Genomic DNA, 16,664 nt, shown 5'->3' on the forward strand with positions numbered 1-16,664 from the left:
AGAGTTGGCCCTTAGATCAAGCTGTGCAGTTTTTCCTTTGATTTTCGGACATCGCTTATTTACTAAGACCATGAACAAATAGAAATGCTCTGAATACTTTAGCAAGGGACTATCCACAGAGCTGACACTGTGGACGGTTACTGCTTCTCGGACCATAAAGCCAGCTGATAATTTGCCATCCCCATGATGCTCAGAGAGAACCCTGCATGTGGGATCTTTGAAGTTTGTTGCCGCATACAGATGGATTGCTTTGCTGGCTTTCACGCTGGTTTTATTCTCTTGGAACATTTATAAACGGCAGATCAACCAAATGCAACAAAAACTCTACTAAAGGGGTGGTATGTATTTTCCAGGCACATAGTGTCCTTTTATAACATAATCAAGTATGTTCTTCAGATGTTATAAAAATGCCGTTTATGTCAAACACGACTTAAAAGAAATTTGAGTTTGTAATTTGGTACCTTGAAATTGGGCCTCTGTCTCTTTAAGAAGCTCCTATTCTTTCTATGGCGTGGCAATTAGAATTACGGCTATCTACACTCACAAAATGACTTTTTCAACGTATTTTTGACTTACCTTGACAGTGTGTGATGTTCATTCGTTTAAAACCTTTGGGACACTCCACTTGTCCATTAGCAATCACTGCATATGCTGCAAACAGGGAAAAAACGCATTGCTTAGCAAAGTAAAAACTTCACAGTGAAAATAATATATATTATATATATATATATATATATATATATATATATATATATATATATATATATATATATATCTTTATGTATAATTTATTAGTCTGCTGCTTTTCACAAATGTTTAAGTCCACTGAACTTTTCCAAATTTCATATTACAACCTTACATTTCAGTGTATTTCACAGTGATTTAGTTCATAATTCTGAGGTAAAAGAAAGGGGATTAATAGTTTTTGAGTTTTGAATAAAAGACTAAAAAGTGTGATGTGTCTTTGTTTTCAGCCCCCTTTACTCTGACCCCCAAAAATAAAATCCAGTGCAATTAGTTGCCTTTAGAAGTCAACTAATTAGCAAAATATAAATTATAACATACTGCAAATCATGGTGTTCTGTGAAAGCTCCAGAGATATATTTTTAGAGCATTAGTCAACAAACAGCTTTCAGGAAGACTAAGGAAAACAGCAGACATGTCAGGATAAAGCTGCAGACGATTTTAAAGTAGTGTTACGTTACACGTAATGGCTTTTTACCTGGCCCATTGTAACTTTTGAGAATCTGCTGAGGTTAATAGTTTAGGATACAACTATTGGTTGCGCACACCATAAATTTAGTCTTTCTGCAAATGAAAATTGTTGCGTGAAAATCATAAGAAGTAGGATTTAAATTTTTCCACAAGCTATGCAGGAGACAGCAAACATGTGGAAAAATGTGCTCTGGTTTACATGAGACCAACCAGAAACTGGGGCAGAGGTTAACCTTTCAGCAGGATAAACATTTTGAAAACAATGCATTTGTGTCTTTTTTGTACTACTATTTCTTTTACTTTTGCTACTTTTTCTTGGCTTGCCATAGAAAAAGGGTAGAGGTACCATCCCAAGGCAAAGTCACTACCTGAACTGAGCAACAGGAAATCTATGTGTTGCTATCTAAATGTGAACCTTGAGGAACCTTGAGAGAGTAATTATATTAAAACTGATTCTCATGTTAATATTTTTATAAAACAGTGCAGCTAAGCAGCAAGCAGATTTAACAATGGTTGACATCATCAACTGGAAAATATCCACTAGTCTTCTTTCGTCAGGGAATATGAAGTTAATGTTTAAGTCAGAAATGTGTTGAGGAAGTCCTGACCTTTATCATCGACCACACTGATGATATACATTAAAATAGTGCTCTAACTCTGAACAGAAAGAATGATGATTGACCTACAGTTTTCTGTAAATTGATTGGGCAGAGCTTATTTTTACGTTTTTTTTTTTTTGTTTTTTTTTTGGCCAGAACAGTAAAAATCTAATGGTGTGTGTCATTCTGATGTGTACATTAGAAGTTCACGGAGGTGCCAGAGTAAACAACCCAGAGTGTCTGTTGATGCCTCGATGGGGTCGGCTGTCAATGTCAGAGGTCTGAAAACATGTTGTCATGGCTTGCCTGGCGGGCAGTCAAGCCTTGGCACGCTTCATTTAGCTCACAGACCGGTCAATGCAACTATCATATGGCAAAAACTGACTCTGTGTTTCAGCAAGAGTGTGTGTGTCTGCATGTTTGACGGGGACTGGTGAGTGTTAAGAGTTTTGTGCATCTGTGCAGAAACAGAATCAATATTGGTAGCAGAACCTTCTGTGACATAAACTGAGATGACAGGTTTGTCTGCATTTCATGATAAAATATCCAATGCCTGATTTCTGAGAGGAAAATGTGCACATGGTTGAAAAGAGGTGAAAGGATTGATGATGGGTTTGTTAGCAAGACAGAAATGTTTCTCACTGTTATTGTCCATTCATATTACCGTCACAAACTCAGGAGGCTTAAAGAAGCTGGTCCTACTCTCAATAATCTTTTTTTATTATTATTTACACCCCCACAAAAGTATTTCTTCTTTATAAAGTAGTACACTCACTGAGAAAGTTTAAAACTAGAAAAGTAATTTTCCATTTTAGGAAACAATTTTGACAAACAATCAGAGTCAAAAGTTGGCGCATGCAGTTGAACTCATTAAAATAAAACTTTCCCAGCAGGGAAACGATCAGGAACACAAACACAAAACCAGAACCATAACTTAATGGTTTGGATAAGAGCATTTCATGTGTTAAAATGACCAACTCAAAGTTCAGGCCTCAATCTAATTGAGAATTTGCGGTGAGACTTAAAATTTTACTATCTCCATCAAGTCTTGCACTTGTTATTGCAGAAAAAGATGCTTCTATAGAGTAGATTACATATTGCTAATATGCAATAGCATATTACTTTTTTAAAGATTTTCATTTGTAAAAAAGTCTGGAAATCAAACTTTCCTTCCACTTTACATACATTTAGTCTTTGCAGAGACACAACATTTATGTTAAAATTCCTAATTTGTTACATAGCATGAATATGAATTGGACAAAAGTGAACATCTATGCTTCTGAGGAATTGCATCAAGTCAATATATTTCCTTCAATTTCCTAAATGAAAATTACAGTAAATGCATCTATAATCCAAACTTACATAACACAGATTTTATGTTCTCCTTTTGGTTTTTGTCTGCTTTATTCTGCATATACTATTTAGTTTTAGGCTGGCTACGTCATGTGGTTTTCTTAGTCCTCACATTCCTGCTTTTTTTTTCTGAAAGCCCACCCTCAGTATCCACCACACCCATCCATAACAGACCGGACCAAAAGTAATGCCTGGCTTTGAATCTGATGCCAGGGCAACGAAAGTGAGGAAACAAACTTGACGTATGCCATAAACGACGCAATCACTGATTTACCAGCAAAAAGAACGCAACTCTTCCCTTTTGGAGTCTTTAGGGAGAGTTAGATGGCGTTTGTGACTACATGCTGACAGAAAGGTGGATCTAAATGATGTAAAGGGCCATCTGGATCCTTAGCAAGTCCAGACAGAGTGGCATATTCTCTTTCATCATTACACATTAAAAGCAACACTGTTTACAGCAAACAATCAGTGCTTTTTGAGCCTTTTCAAACACGTTTGAGTAAAATAACACCCTGCAATCTGTCACAATGCTGTCTCATTTTACCAGGGCTTACTGGAATGTCTGGCACATGGAGGCTCTTTGGGAATAGGGTCCTGGAAGTTGTGTTATGGTCCTGCTGTGACCCGGTCGACCGAGCAGGGTCAGTGTACCTGAGGACTGACGGAGCAGAAGTGGGTCAGGATGAGGGAGGCAGCCTGAAAAGCGAGTGAGAGGTGGGGGCGGATGTGTCAAAGTAATGCCTCTCATCCTGTCCATCCATCCCCTCATCATCCTCAACACCCTGATAATCCTACTCAGAGGATTCAGAGTAATTAGTTGTTGTGTTGGAGCGACGGGCATGTCTTCCTGCAGCGATGGGATCAGGGAAATTCAGACCTGAGTGACAGAAATATGCATGTGCCAAGGGAAGCCCAGTAGGGGAGGCCGCTGTGTCTCAATAAAGCTTATTAGCAGGCAGAAAAAGACCTTTGCAGGCAGTGGGAACTTCAATGTTTCAAGAGAAAAACTTGATCCTAATTTTTAGGAAGCAAGAGGCTTCCTAAAATTTATTTCCATATATTATTTGGCAGATGGAGCTCAACATTTCCTCATGTGTGCCCTAAGAGTGGCTGTTACTGGAGTTCAGTTTGGTACATATTTATTGCTCCCCGGGGGCAATTTGTTTGCAGAGTGTCAAAAACCAGCTGCTGAGCTTCAGCACACAGATGCCATCAATGACCTGACTTCAAACTGGCTGCCTTTCTATTTTTTTTCTAAAAACATACAGAGTTCTTGCTGTTTTCAATTACACAAGTACTTTAAAGCAATGGTTCTCAAACTTGTATGGCAAATCCCTGCAGTAAAAACTAGGTTCTCCAAGTACCACCATACTGGCATAGTAGGACTTGGCCTTTCTCAGTTTGCTCTGTTGCAGTATGAGAGTAAAAAAAATTGAACTGCATGAACTGCATGAGTCATGTAAACCAATTTACTGAGAAGCTAAAATTTCCCAATTTCAACCTGAGGGAAACAAAAGAAAGGCCCCATGAAGTCAAAAACCAAGTGGGAGACCCTGAGGTTTCTTGCCAAACCTAACATTAAAATCCAATATGGCTACATTATGTACCCACAGGTATAGCTTGATTGCGGTCCGGAGGAATTTTCTTTTAAGTAATCAAATTATAACATATACTCTGGCCAGTTTATAAGGTATATCTATTCAACTGATTATTAACACAAATAGCAAATTGTAATGAAGAAGTTCAAAGTGAGCTTCAGCATGGAGAAGAAATTTAAATCGACTTTTACTGTGGCATGGCTGTTGGTGCCAGATGGGCTGGCCTGATTGATTTAGCACCAGCAGATCTACTGGTATAAAGAAAGAGAAATATCCAATGAATGGCATTTGTATAGACAAATATCCCTCGTTCATGTCAGAGTTTAGAGGACAAATGGGTTGGTATACGTATGTGGGAGACCCTCTTTGAATGCATGGAGACAAAGGTGCTCATACTGTCAACTACAGTAGACAGGCTCACCAAAATTGGACAATATCAAATTTCAAAAACCTTGCCTGCTTCAATGCGTCTCGATGGTAGCTGTAACATTCAGATGATACGGTCAGAGTTTGACATAACATAAAAGTATGGCCCAATTCCACATTGTACCAACATTTTAAGGTGGTTGTGGTAGTATAATGTTGATATTTTCTTTCATGGAATACAATGGGTCTGTAAGTGTTAACTGAGCATTGTTTCAAATGCCACAACCTACTGAAATAGTTTTCTGACCACGTCATGCCTTTAAGACCTCATGTTGCTATTGTCTACCAATGCAGAAAAATGCGTAATCTAGCTGGGTCTCTGGCAATAACAAATTGGCAAATTACAACACCTTTCTGAATTTGGAGCTGGACTGCTGTTGAACTGGGCTTGATGTCATTCCCAGATCTACAGGGAATTTTCAAAATGCCACGACATACTTTTGAGAAGCAACGATCTACATGATCGAAAAACTAACCTTTGTGGTTTCTTTATGGCCAGCACACACACTGCACATTTATTTTAAAAACAATTATGCTAAATTGGGCCTGTGAATACCACCAATGGTAAACAAAATGTCTTGATTGCATGTGATGTACTAACTTGAATGAGGAGAAATCCTTTATTTCTTGCTTTGATATAAACATACTTCTTTTATTTTTCAATAAACAGCCCTGAACCTTAATATGAATGAAAAGAAAGCCTATACACACTGAAAGAAGAAACATAAGGGTGGGAAAACCAGCAAACTGAGACGGGAGATGTGAATTCAAGTAATTCGTGCTCCCAAGCGGTCCAAAAATCTTTAATAGTTGAATTTATTGGAATGTATCTGTAGACCTCCCAGTTTTTAGGCTGTTCTTCTAAGACGACAGAGCGCCTTGGTCCATCAATCAGAGGCCTGAGGGCTTTTTGCCAGCTTCTCAGGAGACTTGCTTACAGACAACCACACTTTCTCACTTAGCAGGATGGAAAACTTGAGAATGTGTAGAAAGAAGGATACGGGATAAAAACACAAGACAGAAATGGGAGACACTCTCGTTTACCCATCTTAGCAGGGGCAACCTTGTAGGAAAGCCAAGACCTACTTTGAATCCAATCCAAAGATTTGATCTCAAACAAGCTATTAGAGAATGAAGGGCAAATACAGCTCATCTAGAAAATGTTTAGTTTCTTGGGGTTTTAGCCAGAACTTTCTTTAGAACAAAAAAGTGCAGGAGAAAGTTTTTTACTCCAAAAACAGAAATTACTGACACAGGCAGCACTTACCAAACAGGTGGAGCCATATAATATGAAATGTGTTTAATGAGTCCCTGCTATTGAAACTAATTGAGGTTCATCTGTTGGATAAACACACGGAGTTAACATTAACATCCTTGATGACACTGACAATCTAAAACCTACAAAAGGCCGCTTTAGTTTGATCGTTTCAATACTAACATATTCAGTGGAGTCAGCCTACAACACATGTACGACAGAAGCAAACAGTTTTTGATAAACACAATTCTTTACCTAAAACATGCTATTTTTCTTTTCATTAAGTTATGCATCGTCACCTTTTGCACATAGTTTGACAATTTAGTTTAAGAGCAACAGAGATACTGATGACAGTGTGAGCCACATCAAACACATTTGAACCAGACACACATTCCTTTATAATCTCCAACTCACTGTGGAATATTAACCACCTGGGATCCTTCCAGGAGAAAGCATACCACAGTGCATTCCTGTTCCTTAACTTAGCTTGGCTCCAATTAAGATATGGCTTGCAAATTTCATATTCATCTTCCTCCAACTGGGATTAATTTCTCATCTCGATTAGGTCTCCTCAACCGTGATTAGCCATGCTGCTGCCCAGCTAATAGCCTCATCATTCGAGCTGTGAAGGAATGTCACTATGTCAACATCAGTGGATAAAATATTGTCAGAGGCATGTGACGTCTCTATCATATTACAATGAGAAGCTGTCGTGGAGTTGTTCCAACGCATGTGTTCTGTTTCAGAGGCCAAGTAATCCCTTCTTCTTCTTTTTTTTTTAGCTTATTTGGCTGTTAACAAGTATTCATGTTTGATCATAGCTAATAGAATTAGGAAGCAGACGCTCTGGCCCTCTGTGGAGGTAAATTGGATGTTTTGGGAATTGATGGAACATCTCATAAGGATGAGTTCATGGGGAAAATCTGGAAGTGGTGGCGCTCCGTTGACCCTTACATCAGCTTCATCTGACTGATCACAACTGAACCTTGTAGTGAACAGAGTCCCCACTACAGATTTTTCCTGTGAAATGTTGACAGAAAGTTTTATATTGAGAGATATTTTCTTACATAAGAACAAGAAACAATAAGAATCTATATTTTTAGGTGAAAAATAGCAATGGGTGAGTACGACAGAAGTGCACAAACTGGAAAAGAGCCAATTGACTTCATCCTCACTGCAAAAAGGCACAAATAGAAGAGATCAAAATATAAACCCCATGACTCTCAGTTACAGAGCTAGAGCTCCTGTGGGTGGGTTACGTTACTTTTTGCCTTGAAGACATCTGATGTGAAGCCTCCCACTAATGCTGTGACTCTCCTCCGGGGAGAGTCACAGGGAGGATGCTACTCATCACTGACAATTGCAGAAACAAATAGCTTGTGAAACCCCAATAACATACAGTAAGGGAGGGGTTGCCAGTGTGCTTACAGGAAGTCAGGCTCGGTCAGACTTGGGCCAAAGCAATTTGATGGTACTGCTAAAAATGTTTTATTAGTATCCAAATCCAAGAAGCTCTACACTAGATTCATAAATTGCAATTATACAACGAGTTTGGAACTAAGTGCAGGCCTGTTTTGTTACTCCACCTCTTCATGTCAGCCAGAAGGATGGCTTTAACTACAGCTTGTTCTGCTTGATCTGGATCTCATTACTGCAGGAATCCTCAGCATGTGACTTTTAAAGGTCCTGGCTCCTGAAGGCTTCATCTCCCAGTAAGACGGGACAGACTGGCATTCTTACCTCCAGAATGGCCACTCTCCTTCACATACACAAACCCACAGCAATTGCCACAACTACAAAATAAAATCCTTGTTCTGTAATGGTGAAAAATGTCCTGCTTTGTAACAAAGAGTAGTGAAATGCTTGTACAAAACTTCCCAGACACACCCAGACTGCAACAGAAGCAATGAGTTTCTAACAGTGGGTCAAATGAATCCCACGTAAATATGCGGACTTTAATGTGGAGACAGGAAAGAAAAACTAAATCCCCAAACTCTATTAAACTGTGCTTACACCAGCATCTTCTTTGCATATAAAAAGATGATGTGCCCTCAGTCAGTGGTACATTTTGCGACTGGCAATAAACCGGCCAATGGCACCATTGCACGCCTAGGCACAAGCTGAGCTTTTATGGCATAATTATCACATACTCAACGGGAGATGCATGAGGCTTGTATAAGGATATAAGACTTCTCTCAATGCTAAAAGCTCACAGCTCAGCTGACACATTCAGAGTGAAAAAAACAAAAGAATATGATCATTTTTCAGAGGCTGCTCTAGTGTCCAAACTACACAATTCCTGAGGATCCCTGATTGGTCCGAGAACAATGCACTAGAGCTTAATAATAAATCCAAGCACTAAACTGAGAACAATAACACTGAGAGGAAATTCAAAGTATTTATCATGTTGAATTTTCCTTTAATTACTTTGGGACACGGTACATGACTTCATTTTGACTTAAGTTTTTCCTTTCTAACATTCCCTTTGTTCTTTTTGTGTCTTCCTGCTTGTGACCCTTGAGCCTACAGCATGTTACCTCCCCAAAAACAGCCACAAAAAGGAGCAATCAGGGTATTCACTCTTTCTTCACCCCCAAAACATCAAAGGAAGAGGGAGAGGAAAACATCTGGGAGCCAAAAGAGATCACACTGAAGACACAGAAAGAGCGGGACTGAGGCAGGCTGAGGGGGAGCCAAGAAGGAACGGATAGACAACTATTATTGATGGAGGAGACTGAGAGAGTGTGTATCTGTTTCTGATTAAGGTCCAGTCAAACACGGTTCAGGCATGGTGCATATGTGGGCATTGCCATATGATTAAGAATACTGTAAGACAAATGAATCTCCAGTGCGAGGACAAATGGTGAATCCCAATGCCGTTTGGAGCTGTCAGATCGAGTGGCCAGCCCTCGTTTAATGTGGACAGAGTTGCCACCCACCCAGTGTGCCGGCATGCAGCCACCCAGCTGCTTTTCCTCAAACCTACCACAGCTCAAGTTGGAGAGTCCTTCATTTCCTCACTGTTAAAGGCCACACTGGATCTTTCTGCCCACAAGATGGGTGGTGTGCCTGCCAGGACCTCATCAGTATGCTAAATGTGTTTTTATTTGCAGCCAGGGTTTGGTTTTATGAAAGTGAAAACCATTTCAGTTGAACCCCTGGATGCAAGAGTGAGAAACCGTTCTCAGAAAGATTGTTTTCTATCTATGATCATCAAAGTTAATTTGAGTCTCAAGTCTAGGGCTGTTGTAAACGAATATTTTAGTAATCGAGTAATCTATCGATTATTCTTACGATTAATCGAGTAATCGGATAAAAAAAAATAATAAAATGAAATATTGGTAAATCTGGCATAATACTGGTGTTACTATCAGATATCAATATCAGTCCAATTTTTCATATTTGAGCATCCCTAACAGTTGCTTTTTTGTAGTTTAGAAAACTAACCTGTAACAATAATAGCTCACTTTCTAAGTTAACCAGAAGAAAAGTTATAGAAAAATCTGAAATTATATTGAATTTAATAACAAAGAGGCTCACAAATATGCTTATAAAAATGTCTACAATCCAGCTTTTAGTTTATGTATTCATCTTCAGTGAGTTTAATAGATTAATTAAACTCACCTTGCCACCTAACCTGTCACGCTTTGGGTTTGAAAATACGGGAAATGCCGCCTGGAGTGGGAGGAGAGGGCGAATGAACGAACGTAAGATGGGGTGGAGGGGAGGAAATAGACCAGCGGACTGACGAACCGTTAGACCGGGGGACGAACACGGGGGGAAGCAATACGGGATATTTACGACACCTTCACTGGTCACACTCAGAAACTCATCTACCAGCCATGTACGATGCGCTCCGCCACCCGTTTCTTCAGACCGGGATATGAAATTTATTGTGCGGTTCGTCGGTAAAGCTACATTTACACGGTAAGCATCAGCTACTCAGCCGCCCGCCCTGTTCAGTCTATCCGCTCACCTTAGCGCTCTTCCCGCCGTTCGCTTTCAACCAGCAGCCCCGGAGGAGAAATGCTGCCGTACTCCAGGCATTCCCCCAGTCATTTTAAGGATGCTTATTGGTTCCCCAAAAACGATAAAAAGTCGGGCATTATCATCAATCAATAAAATCCCCACGGGCCAATCTTGAAGATTGGACTTTATGCCGCTGAGACTTAGCTTTTGTCAACAACTCAGAGGCGGAAGTGAGAGCTACGCGCAACGCAAATGAAATCCCGGCCGGAACACGGTGCGCTAAATAATAAAACATAAATTAACGAAGCTTCGAGGCAGGTAAATTTTCCTCGAGGAATTTTAGTAATCGAGGTACTCGAATCATTCGAGGAATCGTTTCAGCCCTACTCAAGTCTTCGAGGTATAAGTCCAAGTCAAATCTAAAGTATATAAAGGGTAAGTCCAAATTAAGACTCATAATTTTGTGAAAGACTTGACAAAATCAAAGTTGAAAATTGATTTTTAAAGAGCAAATACAAGTAGAGTCTAAAATTAAAAGTTGAGTCCCAAGTGCTGAAGTTGTCTCACATCTTTGAAGAGCAGGTTGATTTCAAAACACAAGTCTTCAATGGACAAATCCAAATTAAATCTCAGGTTTTTAAGAGGCAAGTCCAAGTCAAGTTATGAGTCTTTAAAAGCCAAGTCAAAGTAAGGTCTCCAGTTTCTGAGGCCCAAGTCCAAGTAAAGTCTCAATTCTTTGATGGCTAAGTTCAAATCGTCTCAATTTTTAAAGGGTAACACCAAGTCCATTAGGGGTTAATTCTTCAATCTTTAGTGGAAAGTCCAAGTCTGGTTTCTAATCTTGTCCAAGTCACGTGTCAAGTCTTTGAACTACAAACCCAACACAAGTTTTTAGTACTTGAGGGACAAGCTTAGAATGAAACATTTGAATGGAAAGTCAAGTTATTTATGAGACTTAAACTAAATTATATGTCATTATATTATATTAAATTAAGGGTTTTGATAAACAATTTATGAAGGACAGACATTGGCATCAAAAAGTTTATTAAAAATAGTTGTTAGTTAATTTCTGAAAACTAGAGAAACAAGCAAGACAAACAGGAGTATAGAAAGTGTATAGAAAACAGGTTACGCATCAGATTTTAAAATGTTGTATAACCAAACTCTAAAAATGAAAACACTGTCATTCTGACTGATTCTAAACTGAAGGATTACCTGGTTTGGTTGGGCACTTTTGGCACTTGTTCAAACCCCATGACGCCCCCACACTTCCACAGCAATCATCCTGTTTGGTTAGGCCTGGCAGAGGTTTGCCACACTGCAATGACATACAGCTGTGTTAGATCTGTGAAGTAAGTTTGATAGGATCACATGTCTGAGCATGCGTGATTGTTTATGCCTGCGTGTTTGTGCACTGGCAAGGTTATATGTGTAGCTGATTCAGAATGTGCTTGATGAAAACATTTCTCCAAGTACAGAATGAACTGGATACATAAGCCATCTATGAACCTCTTTGTGTGCCACATTAAGGTATTTGGTAAAAAAAATAAAAATAAAATAAAATAAAATAAAAAAAGAGAGAGAAAAGAGACTCCCAAAGTGTATTTATTAGATTTTTAGCTAATACCTGTGATGTAACACGAAAGATTTCCTTTGGGAAACATGATTTCTTTCTGGCAGAAAGAAGGGGAAAACTTTATTCAAATGATTTCTTGTGCTTCTTTTATGCCCAGATTCTGCTTCTTTTTTGACATTATGACTCGAAAGTTCAATTTCAAGCTCCCATTAAACCCAATTAGAGAAAATGAGATCTAATACTGGGGACAAAAACAAACAAAAAACAACTTCATTGTGGGCCAATACTTTGTTGCAACTCCATAGCTAAAGAGCAAAGTGCATCAAAGTGAATAAATGCTATACTAGCCATCACATTAGATAGTGATAGTGATGCATCTACTTTTCTTATCTGGGTTACATTTGCAACTTCCATACTTTATTCTTATTATAAGCCTTAAAATAGATTTTGAAGGGGATTAAATATGAGCCGGTAAAATTGTGTAAATTTTAGCCTGGCTTATTAGATGGTTAACATAAAATTCAATAATTGTTCAATTGTAACATCAGCCATGTTTGATGGTAACAATTCCCACCAAAATGATTTCCATTTTTGCAAAAGGTTGCTCAACCATTAGCTCTTCTCATTCTTAGCTAACAAAGGTTTCATGAATGCAAAGGAGGACCAAAGAGAAGAAAGAGAAGGACAAAGTTCAAGCCGTCTCTTCTCTACCAAGTTATTGGCCAGTGTACATAAGACATTGATAACCAAAATAAATCCTTCTCATGGGTTGTCTGTCTTTTTCATACCACAGATCTCAGAGAATGCAAAAAAATCTGAAAGTAAAATAACTTTCCCCACTGTCCTCTGCAACATGAGGGTAATGCTCCAAGATGACCAAGTGATGACAGTTTAAACACTGCTTTTTTAAGGCTCAACATAATACCTGTCCATCTACTGTTTCCTGAAAGCATCTGCCAACGTGTCCATTCTGGAGGATAGAAGTTGTACCGTGGCCATTCCAGTGGCCATTGCCGTGTGCGAGTCTGCCGTTATGTTCACTCGTGTGTTCGTGTCCGTTTCCAGGCTGGGAGCGCTGCTGGACAGAGTGAGCCCCATCTGTGGTGGCTGGTCTCTGTCCAGGCTGGACTCGAGCTACTTGGTGAACCTGGACCTCGGCCTCTGGCGGGTGTTGTATGTGGACGTTCACCAGCGACGGGTGGAGAGACACTTGGGACAGAGATTCCCAGAGTTTACACAAAACATTGGATAGTTTACATTTTAAGATGTACAATATTATAAGTAGAAGCATAAACATCCAAGGCATACCACTTGTATTTACATTCTCCAATTTTTGAGCTATCAGCTAACATCGACCACAAACTTGTTCAACAAACACTTGCTTCATCTGCAAATTATGAGATCTGGAGTAGACCGAGAATTTCTGGCAGTGAACAACTACGCAACAAGGAGAACACAAAGAGTTTGGGATTTTCTGGTTTAAATCAAATCAATTTAAATACCAAAAACAGATTTACTGTAGAGCTTAGAAGATGTTGCAATGTCTAAAACGAGCCCTTTTGTCTTTCTGACAGAAGGGGAAGCATCTATCTTCAGGGAGTGCCAGGGTTTTTTCCCAGAATCCTGACCCACTCTCATAAATCATAATCTTCTAGACAGAGTGCAACGTCCAAGTAAAAGACACAGATTTTATCAAGCGTCCCTAACAAGCCTCTGTTTGAATAAGCGCACACACACAAAATGGAAAATTTATGTGTAGTGACAAAACAACATGGACATTTGTCTCCTTAATTAACTTAATATGCTTCTATTTACTGTTCAGCAGATTGAGATACCAACAGAGATAACATTAGTAAATGGGGTAGAAAAATAAACACCTAACTCCAAAGGGGGGATAGTGAAAAAGCAAATCTTTATTTATATATTTAAAAGATCGCAATGTCTCAGCTCTGTTACTGATAACCACTGCTGTTATGATAAAAGAAGCCTTATCCAAACTATGTGAGGACTTCCACTGAGTCATCCATTAGTTCATTTGCTTAAAATAGAGTCTGGCCTCCACAGCTGTCCCACAGAAGCAGAGCTCCACATTGTACACAGTGCTGAAAATCAAAAATGAGCCCTCTGAGAATTTAAAAGAGAAGTGTTTGCGTCAAACTTAGTGATGATAGTCGAGATACGACCGATTTGATCCAATATTATATTGCACCCCAGACTGATGTCATTCCTGGATCAGACATTGGGCTGAAGGCGACTGGTCCAGATGCCATAGCCCTGTGTGGCTGGGCGTTTGCAGTGACATCACAAAAAGTTGAATGGCTCTACGGTAACAAATGTTTACAAAATAGAAAATACAGCAAGAGTTAGATACTATATAGCTCTTAACCTCAATAAGAGCTATAATTGTCATTAAAAGTAGTTAAAACAGTTTTTAAAAATACAGCTATAATATCTTGTTGACTTTATCTGTTAGAAAATGTAAAATAGAAGATATTTCTTGACTTGACTTTCTTTACGCTGAAATAGCAAATTCCCTTTGAGCTATTTGACAGTACCTCGCTCAGTCGCTTCCTGATGTTACAGTTAGTTTTCCTCTCAGTGCTGCTGGTGAAAATCACCAAGAAAAGTTTTTTATTTTAGCCACAATTTGATTTGAACTGGACAATTATAAACAAGAAAGTGTTTTAAATCAGATTAACTGTTCTAATTAAAAGTGAGGCAGCGTTAGAAATATAATTGTCTTCAACTGCTATCAAAGTTTTGCTTCTTATCTCCATTTATCAAGAGTTACTTTGACTAGAAATATTTTATATTTTCTGTTCATGGAAAGAACCATTAGGTAATCTCTAAATACCAACCAATGCAGATGTGATATTGGATTAAATGTTCATTACATAGAGTTCACAATAAAGCCTCTGAGATAAACTGTAATCGGACTAAACAGAGAAAGTAGGTTTACCATGCTGATTGGAGAGTGGCAAAGTGTACGTGGAATGGGAAGGTGATTTCGCTGCCTGGTGGCTCGCATCCTTGCGGCTGTGAGGAGTGGGCCTGGGAGGCGGTGGTGCTGGTAGGTGGCAAAACTTCCCCGTTGAATTCGATGGGCACCAACACAGGTCCCTACCAATGCATCGGCCTCCGTTCATGCAGGGGATTTGACAGAAGACTGCGGAGAAGGAGCACAAAGTGAATGACAGGAAATTACAACACTCCAAATTTTAATTGGATGATTTTCAACCACAAAGATTAGGTAATAGGAAAGAGAAGGGGCAGCACTAATAGGAAGGGCATGTTTCTAAGGTTTCCACTTGGTAGGATTTGTTTGCAAACAGTAGGCAGTGGTCATGCTGTTTCCCACCAGGCGCCTCATTTCAGGTGACATTTATAAAATTTCAACTTTGTCCCTCATGCCTCTCCTTTCATATAGGATCCTGAATAATACTCTGTCTGCAGTTTGATTTATTGGTTGCAATTCGTCATGAAGAGAGAAAAAAACCCAGCACTTGCCAGATGTGCTGCTTTCTCAAACCCTTTTGTCTTTTGGCTTAAGGGATGAGGGCCTTGTAAACCCTCTGCTTACCCGGACCTGCTCCCACCTACAGATTTGCTCTGACACAACCTCAAAACATCAAAGAAAGTCAAAATTTAAAAATCTATTCATCCATAATGAACAAAGAACATAGTAGGACATAAATAAGTGTAAAAGGGACATTTTTCAGTTCTCCAGTAAGGAAATCTGTGGTTCGCCTTTAAGGACTGTATCCACATATTACGAGATGAAAGAGTCTCATTGCAGCAGAACCCTGCTGTGAACCGCATCCTCTCTGTCTCTTTGAGGCAGCCAGTCCCACATTAACAAGGTGTAAACAGGGACTGTGGAGAGTCTGGACAGTCTTGATGGCATGCAGGGAAATGAGCTCCCTGTCAACCAACATTAACAGCAGTGGCACTGCAGGGGTATCCAAGAGCGGGCAATGGCATAAAAATAGAAAAATATCAACAAATATCAGGGCTTAGAATGGAATGTTTAAACCGACAGGACAGAAAAAAAGAACATAGTGTTAGGAAATTCACAACAGTCAAAAAGAGAGCCAGACGTTAAGGCTAAAGCAGGTCAGACACACAGGAAGGCCTCCTGCGATTCAACATGCTGGCTAAATTATCAGCTGAAGGAGGCCATTAAAAGGCAATGTGTTTGTGCTGCTCTGTTCTGTGCCAGACCAGTTCCAGCCTGGCATTAACTATTTTTGGACCAACATAGTGTTGACGACTCTGTCTGACCATTCAGGAGTCTCTAAACAAAAACACTTTTCACTTTGCAACCAGATTTCCAAAGAGTCTATCTCTTAAAGGAAGAGGGGATGAATCAAGAAAGCCTGTTGTAATCGTGCAAGCAGAGTTTATTGCACCATGCATCAAACATAACAACAAGATGAAATAGTTGACATTCCTGGACATCCATGCACACCCCAAGGAATTACAGCATTTGAGCTTATGCTCTTTTAACACGTGCCTTTATGTAATCAGAGGAGATTTCTGGAAATTCGGCAGGGGCGGATATAAGCACACTGTTGAGGGAGGTTGCTGAGGCGTGGGGAATGTAATATTTTGGGAGGCTTCTGTTAAAAGTGTTTGGAATATCAATGCCTTATACTATAATCCTTTTTAATGGG

General features: G+C 39.4%; 1 protein-coding gene across 1 annotated transcript in view; it reads right to left on the reverse strand.

The window, feature by feature from the left end:
• The window catches only part of LOC106903680 (latent-transforming growth factor beta-binding protein 2), a 108,283-nt gene that overhangs the window by 45,502 nt on the left and 46,117 nt on the right, over window positions 1-16,664 (reverse strand). The window contains exons 6-9 of the mRNA XM_014967655.2: window positions 14,951-15,157; window positions 12,917-13,200; window positions 11,631-11,733; window positions 577-651 (exon numbers count right to left, since the gene is read on the reverse strand). Coding sequence (XP_014823141.2) covers window positions 577-651; window positions 11,631-11,733; window positions 12,917-13,200; window positions 14,951-15,157 — 669 coding nt within the window. The remainder of the gene's footprint in view (window positions 1-576; window positions 652-11,630; window positions 11,734-12,916; window positions 13,201-14,950; window positions 15,158-16,664) is intronic.

This window comes from Poecilia mexicana, unplaced genomic scaffold, assembly GCF_051168715.1.
Source record: "Poecilia mexicana isolate PSO_F unplaced genomic scaffold, ASM5116871v1 scaffold_22, whole genome shotgun sequence".
In the NCBI taxonomy this organism is placed as follows: Eukaryota; Metazoa; Chordata; class Actinopteri; order Cyprinodontiformes; family Poeciliidae; genus Poecilia; species Poecilia mexicana.